Source organism: Cyprinodon tularosa, unplaced genomic scaffold (genome assembly GCF_016077235.1).
Source record: "Cyprinodon tularosa strain WSP-4 unplaced genomic scaffold, ASM1607723v1 ctg1178, whole genome shotgun sequence".
NCBI lineage: Eukaryota > Metazoa > Chordata > Actinopteri > Cyprinodontiformes > Cyprinodontidae > Cyprinodon > Cyprinodon tularosa.
Window position 1 is genome coordinate 45575 of NW_024037979.1, and position 26398 is coordinate 71972.

At 39.8% G+C, this 26398-nt stretch overlaps 1 protein-coding gene across 1 annotated transcript; it reads left to right on the forward strand.

Annotated features, from left to right (window-relative positions):
* Window positions 1-2241: 2241 nt before the first annotated feature.
* Window positions 2242-25782, forward strand: LOC119799272 (tumor necrosis factor receptor superfamily member 14-like). Its single transcript, XM_038309092.1, has 7 exons — window positions 2242-2500; window positions 10560-10677; window positions 17557-17650; window positions 23436-23561; window positions 23835-23990; window positions 24633-24720; window positions 24805-25782. The coding sequence occupies exons 2-7, from the start codon at window positions 10657-10659 to the stop codon at window positions 24848-24850; spliced, it is 531 nt and encodes a 176-aa protein (XP_038165020.1). The 5' UTR covers window positions 2242-2500; window positions 10560-10656; the 3' UTR covers window positions 24851-25782.
* Window positions 25783-26398: the final 616 nt, after the last annotated feature.

Genomic DNA, 26398 nt, shown 5'->3' on the forward strand with positions numbered 1-26398 from the left:
TGGTTCTTATGTTCTCCAGGAATCTTATTTTTGTTCCTATAGCAAAAATGTTCTTATCGGTATATTAGATTCTGTAGAAGTTGTGACCTGTGATTAGATGCTAATTCAGATCCCAGCAGAGAGCTGAAGAACATATTGGACATGAGATGGTTCTTATCGGGGCCGCACCTACCTAGACGCATAACACGCTCTGCATAGGGGCCTTGTCACACCCCATTTTGCACACAGGAGTCCAAATGTGCAATGGATGCACATTTTAGCTATATCATCAGGCAGAGAAGGAAAAAGGTACCACCGGTAATCTGACCATGTGATCCTTGCATCTGATCACTCAGATGTTGGTACGCTACAGAAGATAAAATATTAACATGTGTCCAGTCAACATCATGTTCTGGTGAATGAAAATAAAGAAAATAAAGGCAAAAACAAGGAAACTCATGGGTCCCTTGAAGGTTGTTAAAAAGAGAACTTTCTGACACAAATACCTACGTTGCCACTTAGGCTTCTCTATTTTTAGTCTCTATTTTCAGACTGGCAAATTGTTTTCCAGTGACCCTGATTCTCATTAATTAAACACCTTGTTAACGCCCTATGCTTTCAACTCTGCTGTAGAAGAGGGGATAAAAAAGCCCACTTTATGGTCGTATATAAGCTTAAACTGGAGCCAAAATATATTATATTAGCTGTAGTGTTATATCATTTCATGCTGTCAAGTAGTTTTCTCCTTTTCAAGGAGATAAATAGCACTATCTGTCAGGAAAATCATTCACAGGAATAGTTTTTTCAATATTAGTAGAAGCTGTAGTAGTACTTCAAAAGGCAGTACTAATAGTTGCATTGATGCTAGTATTAGTAATATTATGGTATATAAAGTAGAAGTGAGTTTTTATGATTTCTCTTTTTTTATTATTACCAGTAGTAGTAGTAGAAGAAGCAGTAGCTGTACTTGCATTAACTGCTTTTGAATCTTTTTAAGACTAGTGTCGTGGGAAAAATGTATTCAACTATTCACTCCAATTAAAGAAAAAAAATTGACAGTATCAATAATGACAGTCAAAATTTAAATATTTCTGTATTTGTATAATGGGTCTGTTTCATGTCTTGTCTTCTCAATTCAGAAGGTCTCCTGCCTGTCTTTGCCTAGGGTCCCACATGTCCAAAACCGCCCCTGCTCCCTAATTAACCCTGAAGAAAAGCTTTGAAGGTCTACACACCTCTCTACCCAAAGTAAAAAACAAACAGTTTGGAGAAACTGTCAAAACTGTTGGTTTTTAATAAATTTTCAGGTTGGATTACTTTTGTCAATATTTTTTTAATTCTCTCAGGGTAATTTTTTTTTTTTTGTTCCATTTATTTCCAGTTCAGTATTTTTAATAATAATTTATTATTTACTTCAGGATAAACTTTTATTTATTTCAGGTTGATTTTTATTTATTTTTCAGGAGGCCTCGAAAAAACATTTCATTTATGACCCCAATTTCACAGGCAACACTGTTTCCTATGGTCAATGCTCTACTCCTGATAGTAAAGTTGTCAGTGGTTTTTATCCCTCAAGGACCCACGGTGTAGTTTATAAAATAAAAGTAAAAAAAACAACTCTTTATTACAAAAGCGTTATAAGTAAATTATGAGACAGTTTTAAAAGACAAAACAGATGTCTTATTCACAAAAAAAAATATTTTGTATTTATGGCTTATTTGCTAAACTGATGCCAGTGGTGTATCTATCTCATTATAGCATATAGCTTTTACACATCCCAGACAATCCTTTAGTGTCACTCCACTCACTTTTTAAAAGATCGACTGTTCTGAAAAGTGACTTTGCGTTCTTTTTTAAAGTGGATGTTATACATTCTACAGCAAACAGTATCAGTCTTTTATTTTCTAATAATGTAACCATCAAGATAGAACGAAGTATACAACAATTGAATATAATGAAACCGATATGCAATTTCAAAATTCGAGTTTTAGCTGTAATACTATTTTTGTCCACCAGATGGCACGCGCAGGATTGCTGGTAGACAGAAAACTCTTTTGGCGGTAGTAATCATTAAAATAAATTAAACGAATCCTGTGTGGCGTGCTTGGTGTGATTTCTTACGCAAAAATAGTAGAAATATCCATTTTCAATGAGTCTATATGGCGAATTTTGAGTTTTTTGGTTTTCATGGGGAGGGGAGGGGCTATTGAGCAGCAGAGAGAGAGAGACAGAGAGAGAGAGAGAGAGAGAGAGAGAGAGAGAGAGAGACAGAGAGAGAGAGAGCGGTTCGACGGAGAGAGAGGAGCTACAGCGCAAATAATCCAAATATCGTTTTTATAACGTCAGTATTGACCCCATACGGATACCAGCTTGGGATTGATATAATCGATCTTGTGGATTGAAAGGCTTGGAAAGTTGCCTTGCTGAGTGGGGTTGGTGGATCAGAGTACAAATTAGTGTCATCTGACCTGTCAAGGGGAAATAAACAGCACAGGGTGGATGAAAGTATTTATCAGTAAAGGTAAGTTTTCTAAATATATGAATAAATAGCTGGTTCTCTATGAGAGTAGCTCTATCTTAAAAACTACAATACTTTGACTCTTCAAACGTGAACTATATTGTTTTGAAACATGGGATCTTCTGCTTAACAAACAACTAACCAAGCCAGTTTGTCCAGTTTTTCTTTTTGTTTTGTTTTTTTACTTGGGTGTTGTTACATTAGACATTATAATCGTAGACACCTCATTGGACGCTGAAGGCAGCAAGGCGGACATGACCATATCTATGTGGAGGTGGAGGATAATGAAAGTGTGAGTCACTAACCTGGTCTTATATAAATATATATATAATTGTAGTTGACATTAAAGAAGTTTGATTGATATATATAAAACCTGGTCTGAGCCCAGAGGATGAGGTTGGTTCTAGCCAGTTGGAGTCTAATTCTAACCATTTTTGCAGAACCATGAACATTTGTAGCCTGATGAAGTTCACTTTGCAGGGCTCTGGAATTGGAGACTACACTGACAGACACAGCAAAATGTCTTGCCTTGGGTTGCATTGATGTACCATCCTGGATGAGCTGCACTATCTAAACCACATATGGGTTGTAGAATCTGTCTCATGATACCAGGGGAATGAAAGCACCACCAACGTTTAAAAGTAACCATAATCCCCCATAAAGCATAGCTACTGAGAGGTCCCCACCTGCAGAAGCACTCCATTATTATACACTCACCGGCCACTTTATTAGGTACACCTGTCCAACTGCTCGTTAACACTTAATTTCTAAGCAGCCAATCACATGGCGGCAACTCAGTGCATTTAGGCATGTAGACATGGTCAAGACAATCTCCTGCAGTCCAAAGCGAGCATCAGTATGGGGAAGAAAGGTGATTTGAGTGACTTTGAATGTGGCATGATTGTTGGTGCCAGAAGGGCTGGTCTGAGTATTTCAGAAACTGCTGATCTACTGGGATTTTCACGCACAACCATCTCTAGGGTTTACAGAGAATGGTCCGAAAAAGAAAAAAACATCCAGTGAGCGGCAGTTCTGTGGGCGGAAATGCCTTGTTGATGCCAGAGGTCAGAGGAGAATGGCCAGACTGGTTGGAGCTGATAGAAGGGCAACAGTGACTCAAATAACCACCCGTTACAACCAAGGTGGGCAGAAGAGCATCTCTGAACGCACAGTACGTCAAACTTTGAGGCAGATGGGCTACAGCAGCAGAAGACCACACCGGGTGCCACTCTTTTCAGCTAAGAACAGGAAACTGAGGCTATAATTTGCACAAACTCATCGAAATTGGACAATAGAAGATTGGAAAAACGTTGCCTGGTCTGATGAGTCTCGATTTCTGCTGCGACATTCGGATGGTAGGGTCAGAATTTGGCAGAATTTGGCAACATGAAAGCATGGATCCATCCTGCCTTGTATCAACGGTTCAGGCTGGTGGTGGTGGTGTCATGGTGTGGGGAATATTTTCTTGGCACGCTTTGGGCCCCTTGGTACCAACTGAGCATCGTTGCAACGCCACAGCCTACCTCAGTATTGTTGCTTACCATGTCCATCCCTTTATGACCACAATGTACCCAACTTCTGATGGCTACTTTCAGCAGGATAATGCGCCATGTCATAAAGCTGGAATCATCTCAGACTGGTTTCTTGAACATGACAATGAGTTCACTGTACTCAAATGGCCTCCACAGTCACCAGATCTCAATCCAATAGAGCATCTTTGGGATGTGGTGGAACGGGAGATTCGCATCATGAAACCGACTGCAACAGCCAAGAGTCAAGCTCTGCACCATGGGAGATAGGGCCTTCCAGGCAGTTGCCCCACAACTCTGGAATGGCCTCCCAGAGTCCCTTAGGGTCCCACAGAGCAAATATTATTTGTACTTACTTTCTTATGTACTTTGCTTATATTAGACGTTGCCAGTGTGATTAAATGTTTTCTCACCCATGTGGAGATATGTGGCTGGAAACCTGACATTAACATATTTTTTAGTTGCTGCTGGTATGATGTTTCATCTCCATCAGCGTATGGCATACCACTATAAAATCTATATTATTTTTTATTATTTTTTTTTGTTGGATCCTGCGCTTCTACAAACTTCCAATCGTAGATTTTAAATTACCCTGACTTTACTTTGACCTTTACCAATTTTAAAGAATTTAGTCCAGTACAAACACCTAGGGTATTCTAAGCACTGGATGTTTATTCAGCAAGACAGTCCCCAAAAACTGTTGTGGTAATTTCTGCTTCTACCTTTTCAGGTGAGAAATTCTTGCCTCTGCATCCACAAGAGCTGTACTGTATTTACTCCTGCTGTTTTGGTATGAAACAACAGAACCTAAAGGTTCAACTGTTAGTACATCATATGCTTCGTTGATCTGATTGGTTTATTTGGCCCGTCTATCACCAACATAGGAAAAGACACAAAGAAACAACAACGAACCAGCAAACAGTAACCAAAGAGGAGGATTATATATGTCAAACAGAAGAAAGACTGGAGTAATTACTTGAATGCGAGCAGGTGTGGAAAGAAGAATATAGAAGAGGGCTAGGGAAAGGAGACTGACACGAGAGGACAACAAAGGGTAAACAAGAAATAGATATGAAACCAAAAAACTTGAAAACACAGAAAAACAGGAATCAAAGTGTAACTGAAAACTCAAAAACCAAAAAAAAAAAAACTTAAACAAAACCAAAAAGTGCAGACTAATGACAGACTACAGGTATGTCTCAAGAAAGTGAAACCTGGATGACTCTTAACTTTCTGCTCCTGATGCAGACTAAAGCGAAGTTGTTGTCTCTGCCATGTGATTGCACCTAAATAGATACGTTGATACATTACGATTCAAGCAATAATCAGTTTTCCCATAATGTTTTTGTAGTTATAGCAGCCTATAGCGACTGTTTTAATATGTATTAGTTTGGTTGAATATGTATTTCTGTTACCTGACAAAAAAAATGTTCTTGTCAAAATGACCATTTCAAACAAAATGACACTCTTCACATCTAAATTAACAATTGTGGATGTCTAGAAATTAATTTCAGATCTATATATTTCTATTGTTGCTGGTCAGCATTCTTATTATTTTGATTATGACGTAATGTATTACAAATATAAATAAATATCCAGTCAAGCTGATAAATGTCAAAATGGCCACTCCAAATGTGTAAACATTTCTATGTTTATGAAATGTAATTCTTAGTAGAATAGTTTAGCTTTTTCTACTTTCTAATATTCAGTTTTTGCTACAGAAATGTAATTTAGAAAATCTGTTATAACAGTTCCTTCTAAGAATGTGATTTTGGAAGAATCCTATTTGAGTGATCTACAAATGGAAAAACAGGGAGGAGAGTTATTTTAATAAATTATTAAACAGCCAGCCATAGGGCACATCATAATAAACAATGCATTAACTTGAGCAGCAATCTTGTCCTTCACCATTATCCTTTCCTTTGCAGGTGTAGCGCTGTTTCTCTGTCTTTTATACACATTCTCCATGTATAAAAACCTCTTGTTTCAATGGGGTGAAATAGGCTCTTCCTGGCGCCTGTCGCCATGGTTACTCATCTGATCAGGACTCCACAGATAATGGCTCATTATACTTGTTACGCAAGCGTTAAACTCTGAACCTAATTAGAGTTGATCAAACAAATTCACACAAGAGTTTATGAAACTGAATTTCCAACCAGGTTAGACTGATTCAGTTGAGGATTTGAGTCTGGAGTTTATTAAACCTGCTTTGTGAAATGCACCTCTGGTGCTTTTCAGAAAGAATCCAGGGTTACAGCCCAATTTTGTTTTGTTTAAAATGTTTTCTTCCTTTGCAGCTTGCTTTAAAAGCTCTGCTTCAGCTCATTCCTCTCTGATCTTTCTTGCTGCTCACTTAAGTGGGAAACTGCCTTTCCACAATCCTTTATCTGATGAGATGGCACAGTCCACTTTAGTAAACGTAAAGGGGAAAGCAGAGATTGATGATGTGTTTCTTAGCATTGTTCTAAAAGTTTTGATTGTTATGCACAGACCCTGTTTGTAGCCTGGGCCACCACCATGGCCCCTAGTCAGTAGGGGTTGCCTATCTTGGCTATATGCTCAGTTTACGCCTATTCTTTTGCCGTGTTTCCCTGTTCAGCCAATAACAGGATTTAATTTAAAGTAATGATCTTCTGTAAGTTGTACAGATGTTCTCAGAGATGCTGCAGATATCACTTTCATCAACAGACTGTCAGGGTTCCTATGTGTGGGTTAGTGCGAGTTCTGCATCTCTACTCTAGAGGATCTTTGTGTAGAACTTGGTTAGCCTAATGAGGTGAAAGTAACCTTGATAATCATAGTGCTGGGCTTAAAAGAGCACCAGAGCCTTCATTCAGTGCTTGTTTCTTGTGTTTATTAAAGATGTTAATTGCTTCCTATTTTCTTGCTTCCCTTGAGTATTTATCCTGACGTTTATTGGCTTTGTTTGGTTTTCAGTATTTTTGCATTTTGGATTTTTGCCTGTTTCCCTTGGACTTACATTAAACCATCCAAACTTATCGGTACCTGCTCCTCTCTGCATTTGGGTCCTCAAAACCTCCACTAAACGTGACACAGGCCCCTGATTTAAAATGTATTTACCAAACAGCAGAATCTTCCTTTTCACTCATTGGTTCCTTTTTTGCCTGATAACAGGCTGGAGTCCTAAGTTGCTGCGATGTGTCTTGCTAGCATCACTTGCTAGGGTCTTGCGTGAACATAAAGAGGAGAACAAGTGTCAGGATTCCTTCAGCAAAATGGTGATTCTGCTTTATATTTGGAAATTCCTAATTATGTGGTATTAGAACAATTTAGCACTGTTGAAAATATGCTGATTTTTAAATCACAGGTAATGATCTTCTCTAGGGTTTTGTGGCCTACAATGTATGGAATTCATCGTACAAACAAACTTCAGCTATATCCGTCTCTGTCATTGTGTCCTTGGTCAAGAAGTTTCATCTGCGTTGCCCACTGATGGTCCCTTGGCCTCTGCTGCTGCTGCTGTAATCAGAAGGTTCATCCCCATGATGAACAAAATGGGGGATACTGTGCATCCTGTTACAATGCCTTTCTCCAGTACCTGCCATGCGGTGGTAAACTTGGCAGTCTGGAACCGCAGCTTGAATGACCCCAGGTAGCTGTTAATCATCTGCCTGATCTTGTTGGGGATGTGGTACTGCTCCATAGCCTTGTTGATGAGAGAATAGGGCATGGACCCATATGCATTTGCAAGGTCCAGCCAGACAACTGTTAGGTTGCCCTTGCTCCCCCTGGCCTCCTGGATCAGATGGCTGAGGATGGTGGTGTGTTCCAGGCATCCAGAGAACCCTGGAATCCCCCCCTTCTGGATCGAGGTGTTAATGTGTTTGTCATGTAGTTAGTTATTCTTCTCGCCAAGACTGAGAAAAAGATCTTGGCTTCTACACTCAGCAGAGAGATGGCGCGGAACTGTCCGATCTCAGAAGAGTCCTTCTCCTTTGGCACAAAGCAGCCCTCTGACACTCTCCAGGTAGTTGGTATGCTGCCCTTTGCCCAGATTGTCCGGAGGAGCTTACAAAGTCTAAGTAGCAGAAGTGGACACTTCTTGTACACTTTGTAAGGCACTCCGCTTGGTCCAGGGGCTTATGCTGTCCTTGCCTTTTTCACCACCTCCTCCACTTCCTTCCAGGTCAGTTCTCTGGTCACCAAAGGTTCTGAGGGGGGTGGCACCTTGATGATCTTTGGGTGGCTGCTAAGAAGTTTATACCTCTGTGGGTCACAGTGAGTCAACCTCAGAGCCTCTTCAACCTCCTCCTTAGAGCTGCTGAGTGATCCTGATCTTGCTTCTCCTAATAAGGTTTTAGTGAACCTATAAGGGTCTTTGATGAACTGTGCCCTCTTTGCCCCCTTCTTCTTTCTCTGCTTCTGCTCTGCCCTTCTTAGCCTGCGAAGCTGCTCACGAAGCCCTGATGTTAGGTCTCTAATTCCCTCTTTTTCCCCTTCGGTGGCATTCTTGAACTGCCTGGATAGTGCCTTTATCTCTCTCCACAAGCTCTGCATCTCCTTTTCCCTCCGATTTGGTTGCCGGACAATAGGAGTACTGGTCTTCCTATCCTCGACACCAAACCGCTCCTTGGCCACATTATAGATGATTGCTATCATCGTTGCCATCTTCTGTTCTGCTGCCCCTACCAGAGCAGTTTCAAAAATCTTACAGAGGTCCTCATCCAGCTACTGCCACTCCTTGTTGCTGTTCATTTTCGCCCATTTTATTCTGTCCTTTGCAGGTTGAGGTTACTGTGAGGCATCAGAGTTGACCACTGTGTGGTTCAAAGGCAAAGCCATTGCCAAGAGATCTCCAGTGCTGTGGGGTGCTTCCTGACTGGGGTTCTCCTGCGTCTGACGAGGTGTCTCCACCCTGCGCTGCAACAAAATTGCCTCCTTTCCACACTTGATCTTGGCTTGATGGATCTTTAACCCTCTGGTGTTCTTGCATATCTTGCCACATTGGCATCGCACTTCTGGTGCCGTCCCTGTCAGTGTGGTTGGGGTGAGCCTTCTCGTTAACCGTGTATCAGTCCTGGTCTGTACCGATGTGTCTGTCCTTGCGAGTCTCTCATCCTCCCCCCCTCTCGGGAGACTCTGGGGGTATTGCTCATTGTGGTCATTCGTAGCTTGATTTGGTGCCCTCTTGCAAGTGCTGTACATGAGGTTGCTAGCCTCATGCACCCATGCCAGGCTTTCCTGGAGGTCAGCTGTCACTCCAGCATCACTGATCTTCCTCAGTTGCCATCCAGCCTTTTCTGGACGTCACTGGTTGCCCAAAAATTACTTATTGATACTAATTAATACTAGCTGACATGATAAGGTCTCTACCTCATTTAATTTGTAATGCCAATGTATATGGTAACATTAAGATTTACAATGCCTGATTAATTCGCTCCAAAGGATAGTATACGCATCTAGTTGCCTTTTTCTCTTTTTTTGAGATTTTAAAAGTTGGAAAATATGCATGACATTTGGATCTTTTTGTGAATGTCTGAATGATTGAATGCAATGTAAAGCCCTTTGGGATCCTTTGACCTGATAAAATAATACAAAAGTCCAGGCCATTTCCACTTTTTTTTTTTTTTTTCACAGTGTCCTGTCTGGCGATGTGGCAATAAAAATAATTGTCTTGATGCCAAAAAGAGCCCAACAGATTTTACTTTCACAAGTGGAGCAGTACAGCTATCACCATAGGGTTTGATTTATGTATATAAATAGCGTTATTATAATTCATGCGGGGAGTATTACAGATTATATGGACACTGTAATCTAAGTAGAGCAGAAAAGGAAAAACAGGAGAAAAAGGAGAAAGGATGAAAGAAAGAGGAGAAAAATAAAGAGACAATGATTAAATTGCTTCAGTCTGCTTCATCACCAATGTAACGGCTGGCCAAAGCGCCAGCCTGCAGAGGGGTGCAAGATGGGGGAAATGGGCTCCACACTTTGCGGAGACTTGGGATTTTCTCGGGAGAGGGAGCAGTTCAAACCCTAACCCCAACCCGACACGTAAAGTGAAAAAAAAAAAAAACGTCTGCATCATGCCTTCCCACCCTAGTGCCCCAACTCACTACACACAGACACTTATAAAAAAAAATGGCATACACACATTCACACATAACACTCACATCCAAGAATCCCAGGACCCAGGACCCGGTCCTGGGATTACGGGATGACCCAGTAGGTAAAGATTTTTTACCATTTCTTTGGTAGAAATACGTTGATGATAATGATTTGCTGTTTAATGCATCATAGCTACTAAGAAACTCCAGCTTAATAGTTTTATTCCTAGAACAGCAGATTTAGCCAGATGCTACTTTTATGTCTTTCCTCTTGTGGAGTCAAAGTTCTAGTTTTTTTTTCTGTTTGCATAAACTGTAGCATAAAGACATTAACATGTTTATGTAAAACAAGTTCTACCCTTTGAGTATTCAGTAAAAATACTCAATTAAACATTTGTTTCCTAATATTATGCAACCCTGTTTGTCAACATGCTAATAATAAACTTAATGTTTGTTTCCTTTTTACAGATGTTGACTTTCAGCATTGGGTGTCCCATCTCTTTTCATCTTCTGGCTACATAAAACCACGTGTTCAGCTCCAAAGAAGTGATCTGTTATTTCTGAGATGGCAACATTTATACTGCTGGTAATCTCACATAATTTAATTCAATTCAATTCAGTTTATTTCTATAGCGCCAATTCACAACACATGCCATCTCAAGGCACTTTACAGTTCACCAGATCATCCAGTCAGATTGATTAAAAGTTTTCTATCTAAGGAAAACCAGTTGATTGCATCGACTCATTGACTCAAAGGCAATCCCTGAAACTAAGCATGCTTGTAGCGACAGTGGAGAGGGAAAACTCCCTTTTAACAGGAAGAGACCTCCAGCAGAACCAGGCTCAGTGTGAGTGGCCGTCTGCTGAGGCCGACTGGGGTTCAAGGAGACAGAAGCAGAGACACAAAAAGCAGCTGTAAAAGGCGGCCCCGTCCAGGAAACACACAGCCAGGCAGACGAGCTCAGAGCCAGCTCCCATGTCAGAGACAAAGAGAGAGCATCCAGTTAGTCACAGTCAGAGAAACAGGACCACACTGAAAAAACAAAGGAGTTTTTTAAATTTTCATCAGAACTCTGGCTGCAGCATTTTGAATCAGCTGAAGGCTTTTAACTACAGTTTGTGGAATTCCTGATAGTAAAGAATTACAATAGTCCAGCCTTGAAGTAACAAATGCATGGACTAGTTTCTCAGCATCACCCCTGGACAGGAGATTTCAAATTTTTGCAATGTTCCTCAGATGAAAGAAGGAAATTCTAGAAACCTCTTTGATATGGGATTTAAATGACAGGTCCTGATCAAAAATAACACCAAGATTTTTTACTTTATTATCTGAAATCAGTTTAATCCCATCCAAATGAAGTGACTGACTAATCGGTTTATTTTTCAAAGACTCTGGTCCAAAGACTATAACTTCTGTTTTGTCTGCATTCAGAGGGAGAAAGTTAAGAGTCATCCAGGTTTTTATGTCTTCAAGACATGCCTGTAATCTATGTAATGGGTTAGCTTCATCTGGATTTATAGACAGATATAGCTGGGTATCATCAGCATAACAGTGGAAATTAATCCCATGCTGTCTAATAACTCTACGGATTGGGAGCATGTATAAAGTAAAGAGAATTGGTCCTAGCACTGATCCCTGTGGTACTCCACAGGTAACCTTTGAGCATGTTGAAGATCTGTCATTAACATGAACAAACTGAAATTGATCAGATAGATAAGATTTAAACCAGTCTAGTGCTGTTCCTTTAATTTCAATAAAATATTCAAGTCAAGTGGATAAGAAAGGAAGATTGGATATAGGTCTATAATTGACCAAGTCATCTGTGTCAAGAGACAGTTTCTTAAGCAAAGGTTTAATTACAGTGACATTAAAAGCCTTAGGTACATATCCCTGTAACAGAGATAGATTAATCACATCTAAAATGGAGGAGGAGATCAAAGGGAATACCTTCTTAAATAACCTGGTTGGAACTGGATCTAACATCCAAGTTGAAGGCTTAGATGAAGACAATATTTTTTGCTAACTCTGAAAGTTCAACTGGATCAAAGCAGTCTAAACCCGGTTCAGATTCTATGCTACCTCAAATGCTGCCCCACCCTCCAGAGACAAACCAATCGTGGATAGAGGAGTGCTAATGATCTTATTTTTGATAAGATCAATCTTATTTATAAAGAATCCCATAAAATCATTGCTGCAAAGAGTAGGTGGAATGGACGGTTAAACAGAGCTATGGCTCTGGGTGAGTTTGGCAACTGTATTAAAAAGAAATCTAGGATTATTCTTATTCTCCTCTATTAATGAGGAGAAGTATGCTGCTCTTGCTTTACAAAGGGTCCTCTTATACAGCAGTAAACTATTTTTCCAGACTAGGAAGGATTTCCGTAGGCCTGTGGAGTGATATTTTCTCTCCAGTTTACTAGCATTTTGCTTCAAAGTGCGTAGCTCAGCATTAAACCAAGGAGCCAGCTTTCTATTTTTCATGTTTTTCATTTTCAAAGGAGCTGCATTGTCTAAAGCAGCATGCAGAGAACTAGCAACCCCATCAACATAATCATCAACCTGTGAAGGGGAATAAACTAAGCTTTTGCACTCTGCAGCACTGCTCAGCGACACAGAGGAGAGAGAAAGTGAAACAGATTCTTTAAAATGTATAACTGCACTATCTGATAATGATCTACTAAAGTGAATTATTCTTTTGGGGGAAGATGACTCTGAAAAAGTAATCCTGAAGGTTATTAAAAAGTGTTCAGAGAGGACAGGGTTGTGAGGAAATACTGGCTGCTCTTATAACGCAAGTAGCCCCTCACATAGCTGTCCTCCAAAAGTGCCTGAGCAGACAGGCGATTGGGTAACTGTACGCAGAAAGCGTATAGTCATGGATTTCTGCACATTGGTCACCACCAACTTATTCAGGTTTCTAACCAATTTTCCCCGATCAGTTACACATTCACTGAGAAGCCCACTCTGGTAATTGGCAGCTCCATAGTCAGACCATAATCAAATGTTTGCCGGGGGGGCTAAGGATAAGGTTTAATACAGTAAGATTGTTATTCACGCTGGCGGTAATGACACCCGGTTATGCCGATCGGAGGTCACTAAAATTAGTATTGCTTCACTGTGTAACTTTGCCAAAACAAAACATTTTCTTTGACCCCCTCCCTCATCTGACCAGTGATGACATGTTTAGCCGGTTGTCAATGGAGATAGGATAACAGATACAATAAAGTAGCACCAGCCACCGCAATGCTAAAGCCCTCAGGAGCCGTGGGGACAGTACTAACAGTTGATTGTCTAGGTGAAAAACAACGTGAAATACATTAATAATTGGCAATCCTTTTGGGGAAAGCCTTGTCTGATTCAGAGAGACGGCATCCATCCCATGGTGCATCTCTTCTTTCTAGGAATCTGGCCACATTTATTAGTCCTCCAAAACCCTGAACACCCAGGGTGCAGACCAGGAAGCAGAGTTGTAGTTTAACACACATCTCTGCAGCTTCTCTACTGTTACCCACTCTTTACTCCATCCAGACAGTGTCTTGCCCATGACCAAAATCTAATAAATTAGCAAAGATTCCCAAAGGAGTAAATCATTAAAATCTAATTGAAATAAAATAAGTCCAATTGGGGAACATGTTAAAGTTATCAAATGTGGTCTGTTTAACATAAAATCTCTTTCCTCTAAAAGTCTGCTAGTTAATGACTCGATTAGTGATAATCACATTGACTTATGTGGCCTTACAGAAACCTGGCTGAGGCAAGAGGATTATGTGAGCATAAATCAGGCAACTAGTTATTAATATTTTCACATTCCCAGAAGTTCTGGGCGAGGAGGAGGAGTAGCAACAATCTTTCAATCTGACCTACTGATTACTCCAAAGGCTGTTAATACTTACAACATTTACTCTTTATTTCCCTGATCCAAACTGCAAAGCAAGAAAACCTCTTCTTTTTGTAACTTTGTATCGTCCACCAGGTCCTTACTCTGAATTTTTAGATGAGGTTTCAGAGTTCCTTTCTGATTTGGTATAAAATACTGACAGGGTCATCATAGTGGGAGATTTTAACATCCATGCTGACATTGAAGGTGATAGCTTAAGAGTAGCCTTTATTTTTTTATAAGCTTTAATTTTTAAAAAGTTGCTCCAGGGCTATAGAAAGCATTATGAGCTTAGGAAAAGGTTAGTTATATGCAGGAAACATACAGACAACAAGTCAGACAGACACATTTTCTGGAACACAAGTGGTCCCTTTATTGTCATGTTATTAGCACAATGAAAAAAAGTCTTACATGAAAGAATGCATGGCAATGGGTCAAAAACAATAGTGAAGTAGCCTTAATTTATGGATTATATTCTTAAATAAAAATAAAAATACGAAACGGGCTTGGTTAGAGACAAGAGGAAATATCAAGGGAGAAGTCGAACTGCCTCAGCCGGTTTCAAACCTGTATTGCAGCAAAAACTATGCATTACATGCGGTCACTTCAACCACTGCGACACTTCTCAGTTGCAAAAACTGGTGAACTGTTCTGAATAATACCTGTAAAGCACAACACATTAGTTAGTGATGCATGTCGATAAAAAGCGTTTTTACATAAAAATAGACATGGAAATGGATTCAAAGCAACAGCAAAGTGCATGTAGTGGATATATTCCTAACTTAAGGCTTTCTGAAACGACTATACCGTGAACTTTGGCAATGCTGCCACACAGAGCTCTGTGCAGAGCTTTCCACAAAGCAGATCTGTGCTGAACTTTCTTGGTCTGGCTGCCTTGATCAGCAACTGGATGCAACAAGTTCAAATGCATCGGCTGTCGGAAAAAGAAGGAGGGACATTATTATCATATTAGGATAGGGTCAGAACGCGCATCAAGAACGTGCGTTTTGACCTGTCAATACGTGCGTTAAGAACACGCGTCTTGCGGTACCATCATGACGGACGGGTGCTTGTTGGTAAAAGATGGCGAAAAAAGTGGCGAAATTTCGGGAAAACGGGCGCTTTTACCGGGTGAATTTCAATCTTAACGTGATAATTAGATGCGAATAGTGGCATTCTTGGCTTGCCATATTACCTATACACCCCACCGTGTCAACAATCAACACATAAATAATTTCCCCTCCCCCCAGTTTCTGTAAACCAGATGTTTTTCATAGTGGACATCCTTGTTTTAATTATTAAAGATAATTTATCCTTCATAATAAAAAAAAAAAATTGTTAGCGTCAACTCACCCTGACGTTACAAATTCACAGGGTTTTGATATAAAAAAAATACAGAGAGAACCCATATAATTGTCTTGTAATGCCATGGCAATCCAGACATTAATTGAATGAATATATTAACTAAAATGCTGACATATTTAAAGGAAACAGAGAAAATGTTTTAAAGACAATACAAGGAAGCATTTACATCTTATCTAAATAGACATAAACGAGAACAATGAAAGAAATATTCAAAGACCTATGTACCTTTTCACCTGGCTCTTTATCCAAAAATAAACAGTATGCAATGAAATATATGTTTTTAATATAATTTAGGGATTTGGTAGAAATTAAAGAAGGTTTATTATTTATTTATTACTTTCATCTCCATCTGTACATGCCATCTGTGGTCATGAAGAATATGCAGTGCTGCACGCCCCAAGTGTGCGGAATGACCAAACAGGACACAGCAGCACAGCTGATACCACTTAACTGGTCTAACAGATTTCAGCACATTGATGGATTTAAAAAGTCTGACCGATTCCCTGTTTATTTTTATCTAGTCTCGTCTTGTTGACGAAAAATCACACCGATGACTAATCAAGTTTTCGCCATCAAAGATCTATGTTTAGTTCGGCAGTTTTCATTATCATAATGAAAAAAAAGGAGCGTAAGCCATCACTGACGAAAGCAACACTGATGAGACAGCATTTAAAAGATTGATGGATTGGATGCTGTGATCAGCAGATACTTTTTTTGTAATTTTGTAATTGGAATTTGGCTACCAAAATTCCTGATCCGTACCATTATCTAATGAGGGAGACATCTCTGTGATTGTGCTGGTCACAATTTGTCAACCAGACTTGAGAAATAAAGGAGGAAAAATGGAAGATGGAGAAAATAATGCTGGCAAAGCATGAAGCGGGGAGATTAAGAGATTTGTGGGCTGATTTTTTTCATCATCCTAGCTCTTGGGCAGCCATTGCCTTCTCTGATCTATTTCTTTATTCCTTCGATCTCCCACAGTTTGCCTCTAGAGGCTAGGCCCGGACAGCTGACTCTTCTCTCTGTTCTGTCTCCTTGGCTGACCTCTCTGACATACGTCTGCCCCCATACTGGCCATTCACAGCCTCTAGTGTAATGTTTGCCTGACAGGCTACTTCGATCTACTTCTGTGCTCCTCCACTTTTCTCTTGAACTTGCAAGAGGCCAGCTCTCCCCTGCTCTGGTGCCCCGTCTGCCCGGCAAGCTTATTGAATCTACTGTTGTCTTCCGTAATCTCAAACTGCGCTTTCTTAGCTCCAGGGTCATGGCTGGCTTCCTTGTCTTGGTTCTGATGCTCTTTCTGATTGTGCGCTGATTTCCCGCTGCTTCTGACTGAGTTCCAGAACACTGTCTCTCCTTTCCTTTGTTGTACGGGAGAATCTGGGGAACCCAGGGAGCCACATGCCAATAGATTAGTTTTAAATTTAAAAGTAAAAAATAAATAAACTGCAAGTCGCTCCATAGCAATTCTGTGTCCAAGCCTTTGGCTGACTATTCAGTGTGCATGACTTTCCCCCTGGAGTAAAATTGCTGAATCTTAGCACAGTGACAAGAAAGCCATTTGGGTTCCCTCTGTTTATCTTTTTGTCATACCACTAACCCATTATGACTGATGATTAGACTATTCTGAGTTCTTAGATGCTTGTGAAAAGTAACCTGACAAGCCAGATCATAAAATGTAGTACTCCGGTTTAGGTCCTCACAATATTAGCCTTGGACTCTTCCAATCAAATTTGTTAAGAGAATAGAGGGACATTCAGCAGAACCCTCCAAGTTAATTTGGCATCACACCTAGTGCTGGCCTACCATCATTTGGTTTCAACCAATAAGGGTAACAAATTGACCACAACTGGTGCTCTTGCTGTTCCTCTTTCAAAGATGAAATCATGGATTTCGACAGATGTGATAGCAGCAGCTACTCATACGTCCCCCTACTTTGCTTATTTTGGTTTTAGCTGTGGGGTGGTCAGCTCTTGCTTTCATCACAACTATATGTCTTGCCTTGTACTATCACACTGCAGTGTGATTGGCTGACTATTTTTGGTTCTGTCTCAAACAGTTGAAGTGGGAGCATTACAAGATGTACCGGTATTCCTCTGTGTTCATTAACACAATCTTACGTCTAAAACCTGAAACTGCAGATGACCCCTAAGTGAAATAAAAATTTTAAACGGAAAATGTTGGCCTTATCTATATAAAACTGTTTTTGCTCTTTACAGATAATCCTAATGAGAGCCTTCATAGTCCATACAATCACATGTCATCTAACAGAATACAGGATAGGAAATGAGTGCTGTCCGATGTGTCCTCCTGGTAGGTTCCATTTAATGATTATTCACTATTTATGATGATGTGGGCTCTGTTATAACGAGATAAAATGCAATAAAATCCTCTGTATGTATGTATGCCTGATAGTCCTTGAGTGTATTTACTCTGGCTTAAAGGGCAATGGTGTTTTTTTTTAAATTGGCCCCTTGATTTTACGTTATTACATCATGTTCTACTCACCCATATTAGATTTGTGTCATTTGGAGCTTTTCCAAAGATATTAGATTTGTGTTATATCCAAGTAACATCTTCCTATGGGCAACAAGTTGAAGGCACAAACTAAACTGTTCACAATGTGTTCTTTATGGTACACCAGCATTCATAACATGTAGGAGAATCACAAGTGATGGGAGTAAGGCCGTTGAAAGTAACTAACGCCATTACCTTTTTTTAGTAAGAGGTAATCTAACTAATTACTTTGACTGTAACTATAACGCAGTTACCATTGCAGACACCCCGTTACTGCACGTTACTAAGGTCGCACAATGAACCTTTCTTTCATGATAGGACTTGTGCGTGCCTTGTCATGAGAGAGGGGAGGATGAGACTGGCTAATGTATAGTGAGATTTCCGTCTGTCAGTTGGGTAGGTGTGTCATGATCTTGTCAAGAGCTCTGATCCACATGCAGATAAACCAATCTAGAGAGACAAGGGGAAAAGTTTAACAGGTGTATTGAGAAGTTTTGTCCAGATTCCAGTGTTGCTCTGAACACTGCTCAACCGGAACTGAAAGGTGAGAGGAAGACAGTGTGGTTAGTTCAGGTTCAGTGGGAAAATTGTTTCTCGAACTTGAAGAGGAGGAAGGGTAGGCAGACTCACGTTTCCAGAGAATAGGTTGACTCTTAGACTCCAGTAGTTGAGGAATATGTCCCGGTGTTAATCTAATATGGTGGAGGGTGGACAGGGTTACCTAGAATGCGGTTGCTTGTAGATGAACGGAGAAGACTGACTGCCACTCAGTTTTGAACGGACTGTGGTGCAGATGAATACCTTGCTCAGTGTTAAGCTCAAACGATTCCTCGGGGGAAAAGTGGATCCAAACCTCCTGTTTGTATCCCCAGCTCAGTTTGAAGCTCAGTAGGTCCTTCCAGGGAGAGAAGGTCAGAAAATCCAGTTTGCAGGATGACTTCCTACCGAAAGGCAAAAACAAAAATAACAACGTTAAGACTCAGGTTGACAAAAACTCAGTTTGACTCAGCAAAACTAGGCTTGGCTAGAGTACCCCAAACTGGCAAACACTCTGGCATCGAGGTAGTGGCAGTCAGCAGCGAGGTAACCCCTAGCAGGTTTGTGAGGAGGAGAATCAGAACCAGGAGCCGCCTGCAGGAGGAAGGAAGACAAACACACAAAAACACAGACCACACAGACAGGAGTCCTAACAAGGTGGGTGTTTCTGCTGGCGGGTATTAACGTACAGCACACACAGAGAGATGGAGAGTGAGGAGGACTCCAGCAGCAAAACAGCGTTTTCCAGATGGAAATACCGGTGTTATGTCAAGCTGCGCTTCCCCAACAGATACGGTTTCCCCTGCATCTCCGCACAGCGCAGGCGGCACGATTCACCGTGCAAGCGACAGGAAACGTGCATGCTCGCTAAAGGTGCGCAACAGTCACCCTGTGCTTGCGCCACAGGAGAACTACGGAAAGAGTGAACTGTCAAATGTTAGCCTATATGGAGAGAGAAATTGGGATGGATGGATGGATGGATGGATGGATGGATGGATGGATGAATGGATGGATGGATGGATGGATGGATGGATGGATGGATGGATGGATGGATGGATGGATGGATGGATGGATGGATGGATGGATGGATGGAGTGAGTGAGTGAGTGAGTGAGTGAGTGAGTGAGTGAGTGAGTGAGTGAGTGAGTGAGTGAGTATCTATAACAACCCAAACACACAGGATTTCAGAATTAGACATCCCCAGTTAATTTCATAAACTCACCAGATCTGAACGTCGTGTTTAAAAACCTCACACCCATGAGTAGAGGTAATTCAGCCTGATGATATTTACACCTCATCAGATACTGTTCCCCTATCTGACGGGCCTATAAACCCCGTCAGATAGCGTTCCCCCCTGATGTCTCTCTGCAGGTTCTTGTCTTTGTCGTCCGCTCTATTCAGCTGGCTTTTGAAACACATGGCGAGAAGGTGGGGTCCGGGTGGTGAGGGTTACGGGGGCGAGAAACACAAAAGTAATAGTTACTTTTACTAGTAACTAGTTACTTTTTGGGAGAAGTAACTATAACTAATTACTTTTTCAAAGTAACGTGCCCAAAACTGTGAATCACTGTCCCCCAGACATCCACGGTTATATTTTTGATATTTACTATATTTTTTTTAAAACAAAGCGGAGTGTGTATGAAGCCATCCGCGCATCCGGACTGGAGTCGTGACAGGCAGCCTAGGCTACGGGCGGCTACGCTCTACCCCTTCTATTCATTCTAGCTAATCTGAATCGTTCAATACCATTTGGAGAGCGAGATCATCTGTGGTAGCAACACTAGACATCTTCCAGGCATGTGAGGAAAACTAGCAGCAGTTCAGCGGAAAGGATGAATGAATGGTAGCCGGCGCGCGCTGATGACGTCATACACATGCCGCTTTGTTTTTAAAACATATACAAATAAAAAAAATAACTGTGGATGTCTGGGGGACAGTGATTGGCCTCCATGTTCTGAATGCTGGCGTACCAAAAAGAATAAATGATGAACAGTTTAGTTTGTGCCTTCAAGTCGTTGCCCATAGGAAGACGTTACTTGGAACGGAATATCTTCAGAACGGCTCTAAATTACACAAAACTCATATGGGTGAGTAAAACATGATGTAAAAATGTAAAATCAAGGGCCCAATGTAAAAAAAAAAAAAACGTGTTTCCCTTTAAATCATTTTTTTGGTGTCAATATTTAGCACTATGTATCTGTAAGTGTTTCGTGGACATTCCAGTCTCATTACTGCTGTGAGCGAGGCCTCATTATATCACATTGCTGTATCGAGCTTTACAGCAAATTTGAATATTCTGGGCATTTCAATACCACTGAAGTATTTAAATGCATCAGAATTGTGGCTCAAACTGCTGGTTTTCCCATTTACAGTTTTATTCAAATACAGGGAAAGAAATTTTATATTTAGGCCCATTTTACCATTGACTCAGAATAGTTCCCTACATGCACATGGATCTAAAATACACACACACACACATTACAGACTCACACACTTAGTGTATACCCATCACAGTCATCAACTGATTAATTTATAACAGATATTTATTCACCTGGCACATCTAAAATTATAGCTTATATTAGGTTAGGTTAGTTTAAAAGAAAACAATTAAAATAAAAGATTAAGTCAGTTTAGTTGATAATTGAAGACAAGGAATGGTCTTGTGTTGTAGTAAAATCTTTGTTATAGAGGAAAGTGAGGAAGGGACAAGGAGGAAGAGCCAGGACCACAGATAATCTGCTGCATTATTTAGTTATTGATGCTTCTCCTTTAATACCATCATTTAATCTGTCAGAACCAGAGAAGGAATATGGAGAACCTTTGGGAACTACTGTGCAGCAGAGTTGAATCATTTAAACTATCAGAACTACCCAAAAGCTAATTTTTCAAAAGTATCTATATAGTTGTGGGTGCAGCCCACTCAAAAGTTGTCACTTAGTTGTTGTGTATCAGAAGGGCTGTTTATTGTACTGAAATTTCACAGGTTAGACACTATTTATTTATATAATCATTATCGATACTATAAGTGTAGAACAAGCGAGTTCAACCATGAAATAATGCGGACGTTAGGATACCTGCTACAGGGCTGCCAACTTTTCACCAAACCTTGGGGTGAGATTTTGAAATAGTTTGGACAGAAAACCCTGTCATGTTAGATGGGGAGGATAGGTGCAGCTATAGGTTGAAGATTTTCAGAGGATTTAACTGAAACAAAGTGGAAAAATGTGGAACTTTGATAGCACTGTAAATGTTACTGGATAATAATAAGTGGTTTTAGTTATGTGGAACATTTTTCTCACAATATACATTATTTTCTAGATTCTGGTGATTTTTTAGAGAACTGAAGTAAAGCAGAATGGGCCCTACTAAAATACTTGCATCTTAAATATACTTTGAACTAAGAATTTCACATTTTTGTTCTTTAATTATTCTCTGCAGTAAATTAAACAATGGGAAACTAATAAGCTATTACTGGATTACTGGCACTGATACAGGAACCAGTGCAAGTGAAACCTGTGCAAACTGTGTATGAATATTTGGTAATAGGCTAAGGATTATAAAGCTTCATTCATTATGTTATTAGTTTTTCTTACAATTGAAAAAACAGCTAAACAATTCAGACCTTCTAGGAGGCTGCAGGTTTGATAAAAACTCACCATGACAGGAGACATTTCATCTCTGGATGTTTCAGTTTGGAAGGTGTGACGGAAATAAAGTTTTTAAACATATTTAATGGACCAAAATAAAGACAAATGAATATGATAAGTGATAATAAAATGAGAACATCCCTGTTGTTTTTCCTCTATGAATTTAGGACAGCTGAGCTGTTCTGCACATCCTCTCTGAATGTTGTTGGTCTTTTCTTTGGTCGCTGGTCTTTTAAAAAATAAAATGCAATGTTTCTTTTACTTTTTGTGGACCTCCTATAGGTTTGAGAGACAAACCTGAAAGCTTTAAAAATTAAAATATTTGTGTTGGTTTAATTACTCCTAAATGCCAACAGGAGATTATTAAACTAGACTGAGCAATAATTATTTAACTTGTGAGCAAAACTGGGACTAAAAAAGCACCAGGTAAAGAGAAAACAAACCATTTAATGTGATCCGATCCACATCAATAATTTAAGCTAGCTGCTGTATTTTTTCATATTTACTCAAACACAAGATTGCTTAAAATCTTCAATAATTTACGAAGAGAATTATCCTAGTCCAGATGAGATAAAATAGAAATTAAAATGACATAGCTATCTCATAACAACTGTCTTTTTCATATCTAGCACAGTGAATAGGTGGGAATACAGACTGGAAATGAATCTGTCAAGTCCTCTGTGTTAGCACTAAGGTTGCATAAAGACATGGACTGGCATTTGATCACTGGTAATTTTATACATAAATAAGTGGAACAGAGTTGAGTTTTAATGTCATTTTTTAGTGTGAGAAATTGGGAATATGGAGAGAGAGTGTGTGAAGACTCTGAGATGGGTGAATCTCACTCCCAATGGGTGAGAGTTGACAACCCTGCTGCTATCAAATACCAAAACAGCAAACAAGACTGGTTCATTTAGCTACAGTTCAGTGTTGTGAAAGGCTTACAGGGGTAATAAACCAGGAAGTTCCAGGTCTAGCGCCCCTAGTGGCAAAGTTACAGTATCGCTTTAAACCTCACTATTTTAACAAATTCATGAGTATATTTGCTTTTGACCAGCTATTTTATATTTTAGATCAATTACTGGGCTATATAAATGAACTAAGGTAATCAAAACTTGATTAAATGGTTGCTTCAAAATAAGAAACACATTTATAATTTCTCGACACAGTGTACTGATTCCTGGTAGAACATAAGTTGAAATATTCATTTTAATTTCTGTAGAATAAGCTGTTTTGGCCTAACTTTTACTTTATCATTGGTTTTTATATCTGGTTCTGAATATACCTCTAGACCTCTCACTACCGTAGATCAAAGCTAAACACAGTATTAATTGTTGCAGTTTGCTTACCATGGAAACAACACATGGTCAAGGAACAACATGTTTTATTTTCCAACAGGGCGTCGGGTTGAAACAGACTGCACAGAGTTCATACGTACATCCTGTCTGCCTTGCTCTGCTGGGACTTACATGGACGAGCCAAATGGTCTGAAGAAATGCTCTCCATGTTCTACCTGTGATTCAGGTACATTCATGTGAATTTTCTTTTTACTGTGAATTCAAATAGAGGCAGCTGGATGACTTGATTTTTGGTGTTTCACTTCTCAGGACTTCTTGCTTTCTTAAAACAGTTTTTTAGACCACTGGTTCCCAACCCTGTTCCTTTGTGACCCCTTTCCTGCATGTTTAAGATGTTTCCTTGCATCACAGCAGGAAAGAATGGATGATTAACAGGTGTCTGCAACACTGGATTGCAGAGGATATATCTATAAAAGAGTCTATATATATCTGTTTTCAGAAGCTGGTCTGAAGGTAAAGAGAGAATGTAGACGCGCTGCAGACACAGTCTGTGAACCAATGGAGGGATTCTTCTGTACAGACCTTAAACCAGGAGGCTGTGGTGCAGCACAGAGACACAGGAGCTGTAAACCAGGACAGTTCATCAGGAGGACAGGTTGGACATCCTCTGCTTTTAAAGCTACAGTGTGTAATAATTACAGGGATATACAGTCAGAAATGTAATATATTATACATAACTATGTTATTTATCATCATCTACGGGCTCAGCCTCTTAACCTTAATATTTGCTTTGCCTTAGAATTCGTTATGTATAATTACATAGGAGCGGGTCTCGCAGCGATGGAGGCAGATATATTTGCGCTACGGCGGCGCAGAGCCAACAAACTAGCGATTGCGAGATCGCCCATTACACTCAAAGGGACTATGGCAAGTTGAGAGAGATGAACTGAGACGGTACTGAACAATAGATGGCAGTATTAAAATTATCTATGTAAACAAACCTCATCACTTGAGAAGGTAGGTGATGCGGACGTCGTGGAAGACATTTTGTCCCGTAACGCTCGCCGTACTGTTGGGGGGGAGAAGCGGTGGGGGGAGATGTTCAGTTTGCTGCGGTCTGCAGTCTGGACGTTAGATGTCGCTGAAAATTACACACTGTAGCTTTAACATGACTGCTGACTTTATATTTATAGTCAGACGATAAAGAAAGATAAACTGAGTTACATGTTTATTATAGCTGGACATCTGATCAGAGTTTTCTGACCAACTTCCTGCAAACTGGTTTGTGTTTGTTCAGGAACAGCCTCCACAGACACAGACTGCTCTGACTGCGTCGCTGGAACGTTTTCTAATGGATCAATGTCGTCCTGTCAGCCACACACACAGTAAGCTAGTCTTTTAGAAACGCCTTAAACACAGCAGGATGTTCAGCAGAGCAGTAACCTGGATGCATGTTTCTGTTACTGCAGATGTGAAAAACAAAACCTTCAGCTGATAAAAGCAGGAAATACTTAATCTGATGCTGAATGTGGAGAAAAGATAAACATCGAAGCAATAGTGCATGGAATATTGCTCAGTGTGCTGTATAGTATCCTTGCTCTGGAATGGATTTTTGTTTTATATTGTTGTATATCTGATAAAATCAAAAAATGAGACTATTAGGTAAGATGAAAAAATTACATCAAATATTCTTTGCACATAATTAAAAGTTAATTAATCATTGTTTTAATAACTGTAATATTTTACTTTTCACAGATAAGTTCACAAAAAAAAACAATAAACCCCCAACAGTATGTAGGTTTATTAACTGAACAGATGTTGATAGAAATATTCACTTTATTGAAGAAATCACTGACTTTTCTTCTACTAATAGGATCAAAAAAAAGAAGCAGAACAAAATTCCCTGAACTCCCAACCAGAAAGAACGACTGAAACTTTCTGCTCCTCCAGAGTTACTGATCCTCTACACACAACTTAATGTTGTTAGAAATGTGTTTAAACATATTTAATGAATACTAACTGCTTAATTTCAGGGGGTAGATAGTTGTTCAACCGTTTGTAAATTTAACTCAGTTCTTATCTAAAGTACAGTTTTAAAAAGAGTAGTAAATATAAACTGGTAAATTTATCAGCTCTGTGACTGGAAACCATAATGATTACTGGAGGAAACCTTCAGTAAATCAATAACTTTATATGTAATGAAAAAGTCTTTTTGTTCAGTTTTCAGACTAACCAGAATTCTGAGAATCTCATCTGTAATTTTAATAATCAGCTCTAAAATCAGGATCTGAAGCCTTGCTGCTTTCATCATTCCCAGAGTGCGAAATATGGGGGGGTCCGGGGCGGTTCGACCCCTCCAATTAACCCATGAGCCCCCCTGAAAGCCTCAAAAGCAAAATTTAAAGGGTGTCTTAAATTGTCTTAAAAAAAATAAAAAAAAAATAAAATGTTCTGGCTCCTTAGGAAGCCATTGCTCATATTTGCGTATTGTTTCTAAATTATATACTATAAGCTTTCTTATGTATAACATTTAATATAGTCTTATTTTGAAAGCACCGGAAGGGTTTTGGTGCATGGTGCGTGTTTTGAAGCCGCTTGTGGAGAAATGTCCTGGGCCGTGAGTAGTGAGGAAACAGGAAGTGATTCTTGTGGGATGGAAGAGGGAAATAGTGACAATGAAGAAGGTTGGACGATAGCAACATCAAAAAATGAGAAAAAGCGGAAAAAACAGAGATCAGTTAAAGGGGAATCCAGTTCAGAACAATCCAGTGATGATCAATCCATACATTCCACAGCAAAACAAAATGAATACAAAGTCATATTCAAAGTCGTTAATCAGGCAGCCTCTTTTACAAATTGGAATCCGGTTCACTTAACAAAAACCATCAATAAACTTGTTAGAGAAGTCAGAGGTGCCAGAATCCTGTACAGTGGAGACCAGCTAATAAACTGCAGAGACAGCGCCCAGCAAGGCAAAGCAATACGGATCAACAAAATTGACGGGATAAGAGTTCAGTGCAGCTTAATGGAGAACAAAAAGATCAGCAGGGGAGTCATTGGAGG

Excerpts from the sequence above, each read along its gene's own strand:
- LOC119799272 (XM_038309092.1), top strand. The coding sequence starts at position 10,657 with ATGGCAACATTTATACTGCTG. Across the intron at positions 10,678-17,556 it reads TGGCAACATTTATACTGCTG|ATAATCCTAATGAGAGCCTT; the intron begins GTAATCTCACAT and ends TGCTCTTTACAG. Across the intron at positions 17,651-23,435 it reads CTGTCCGATGTGTCCTCCTG|GGCGTCGGGTTGAAACAGAC; the intron begins GTAGGTTCCATT and ends ATTTTCCAACAG.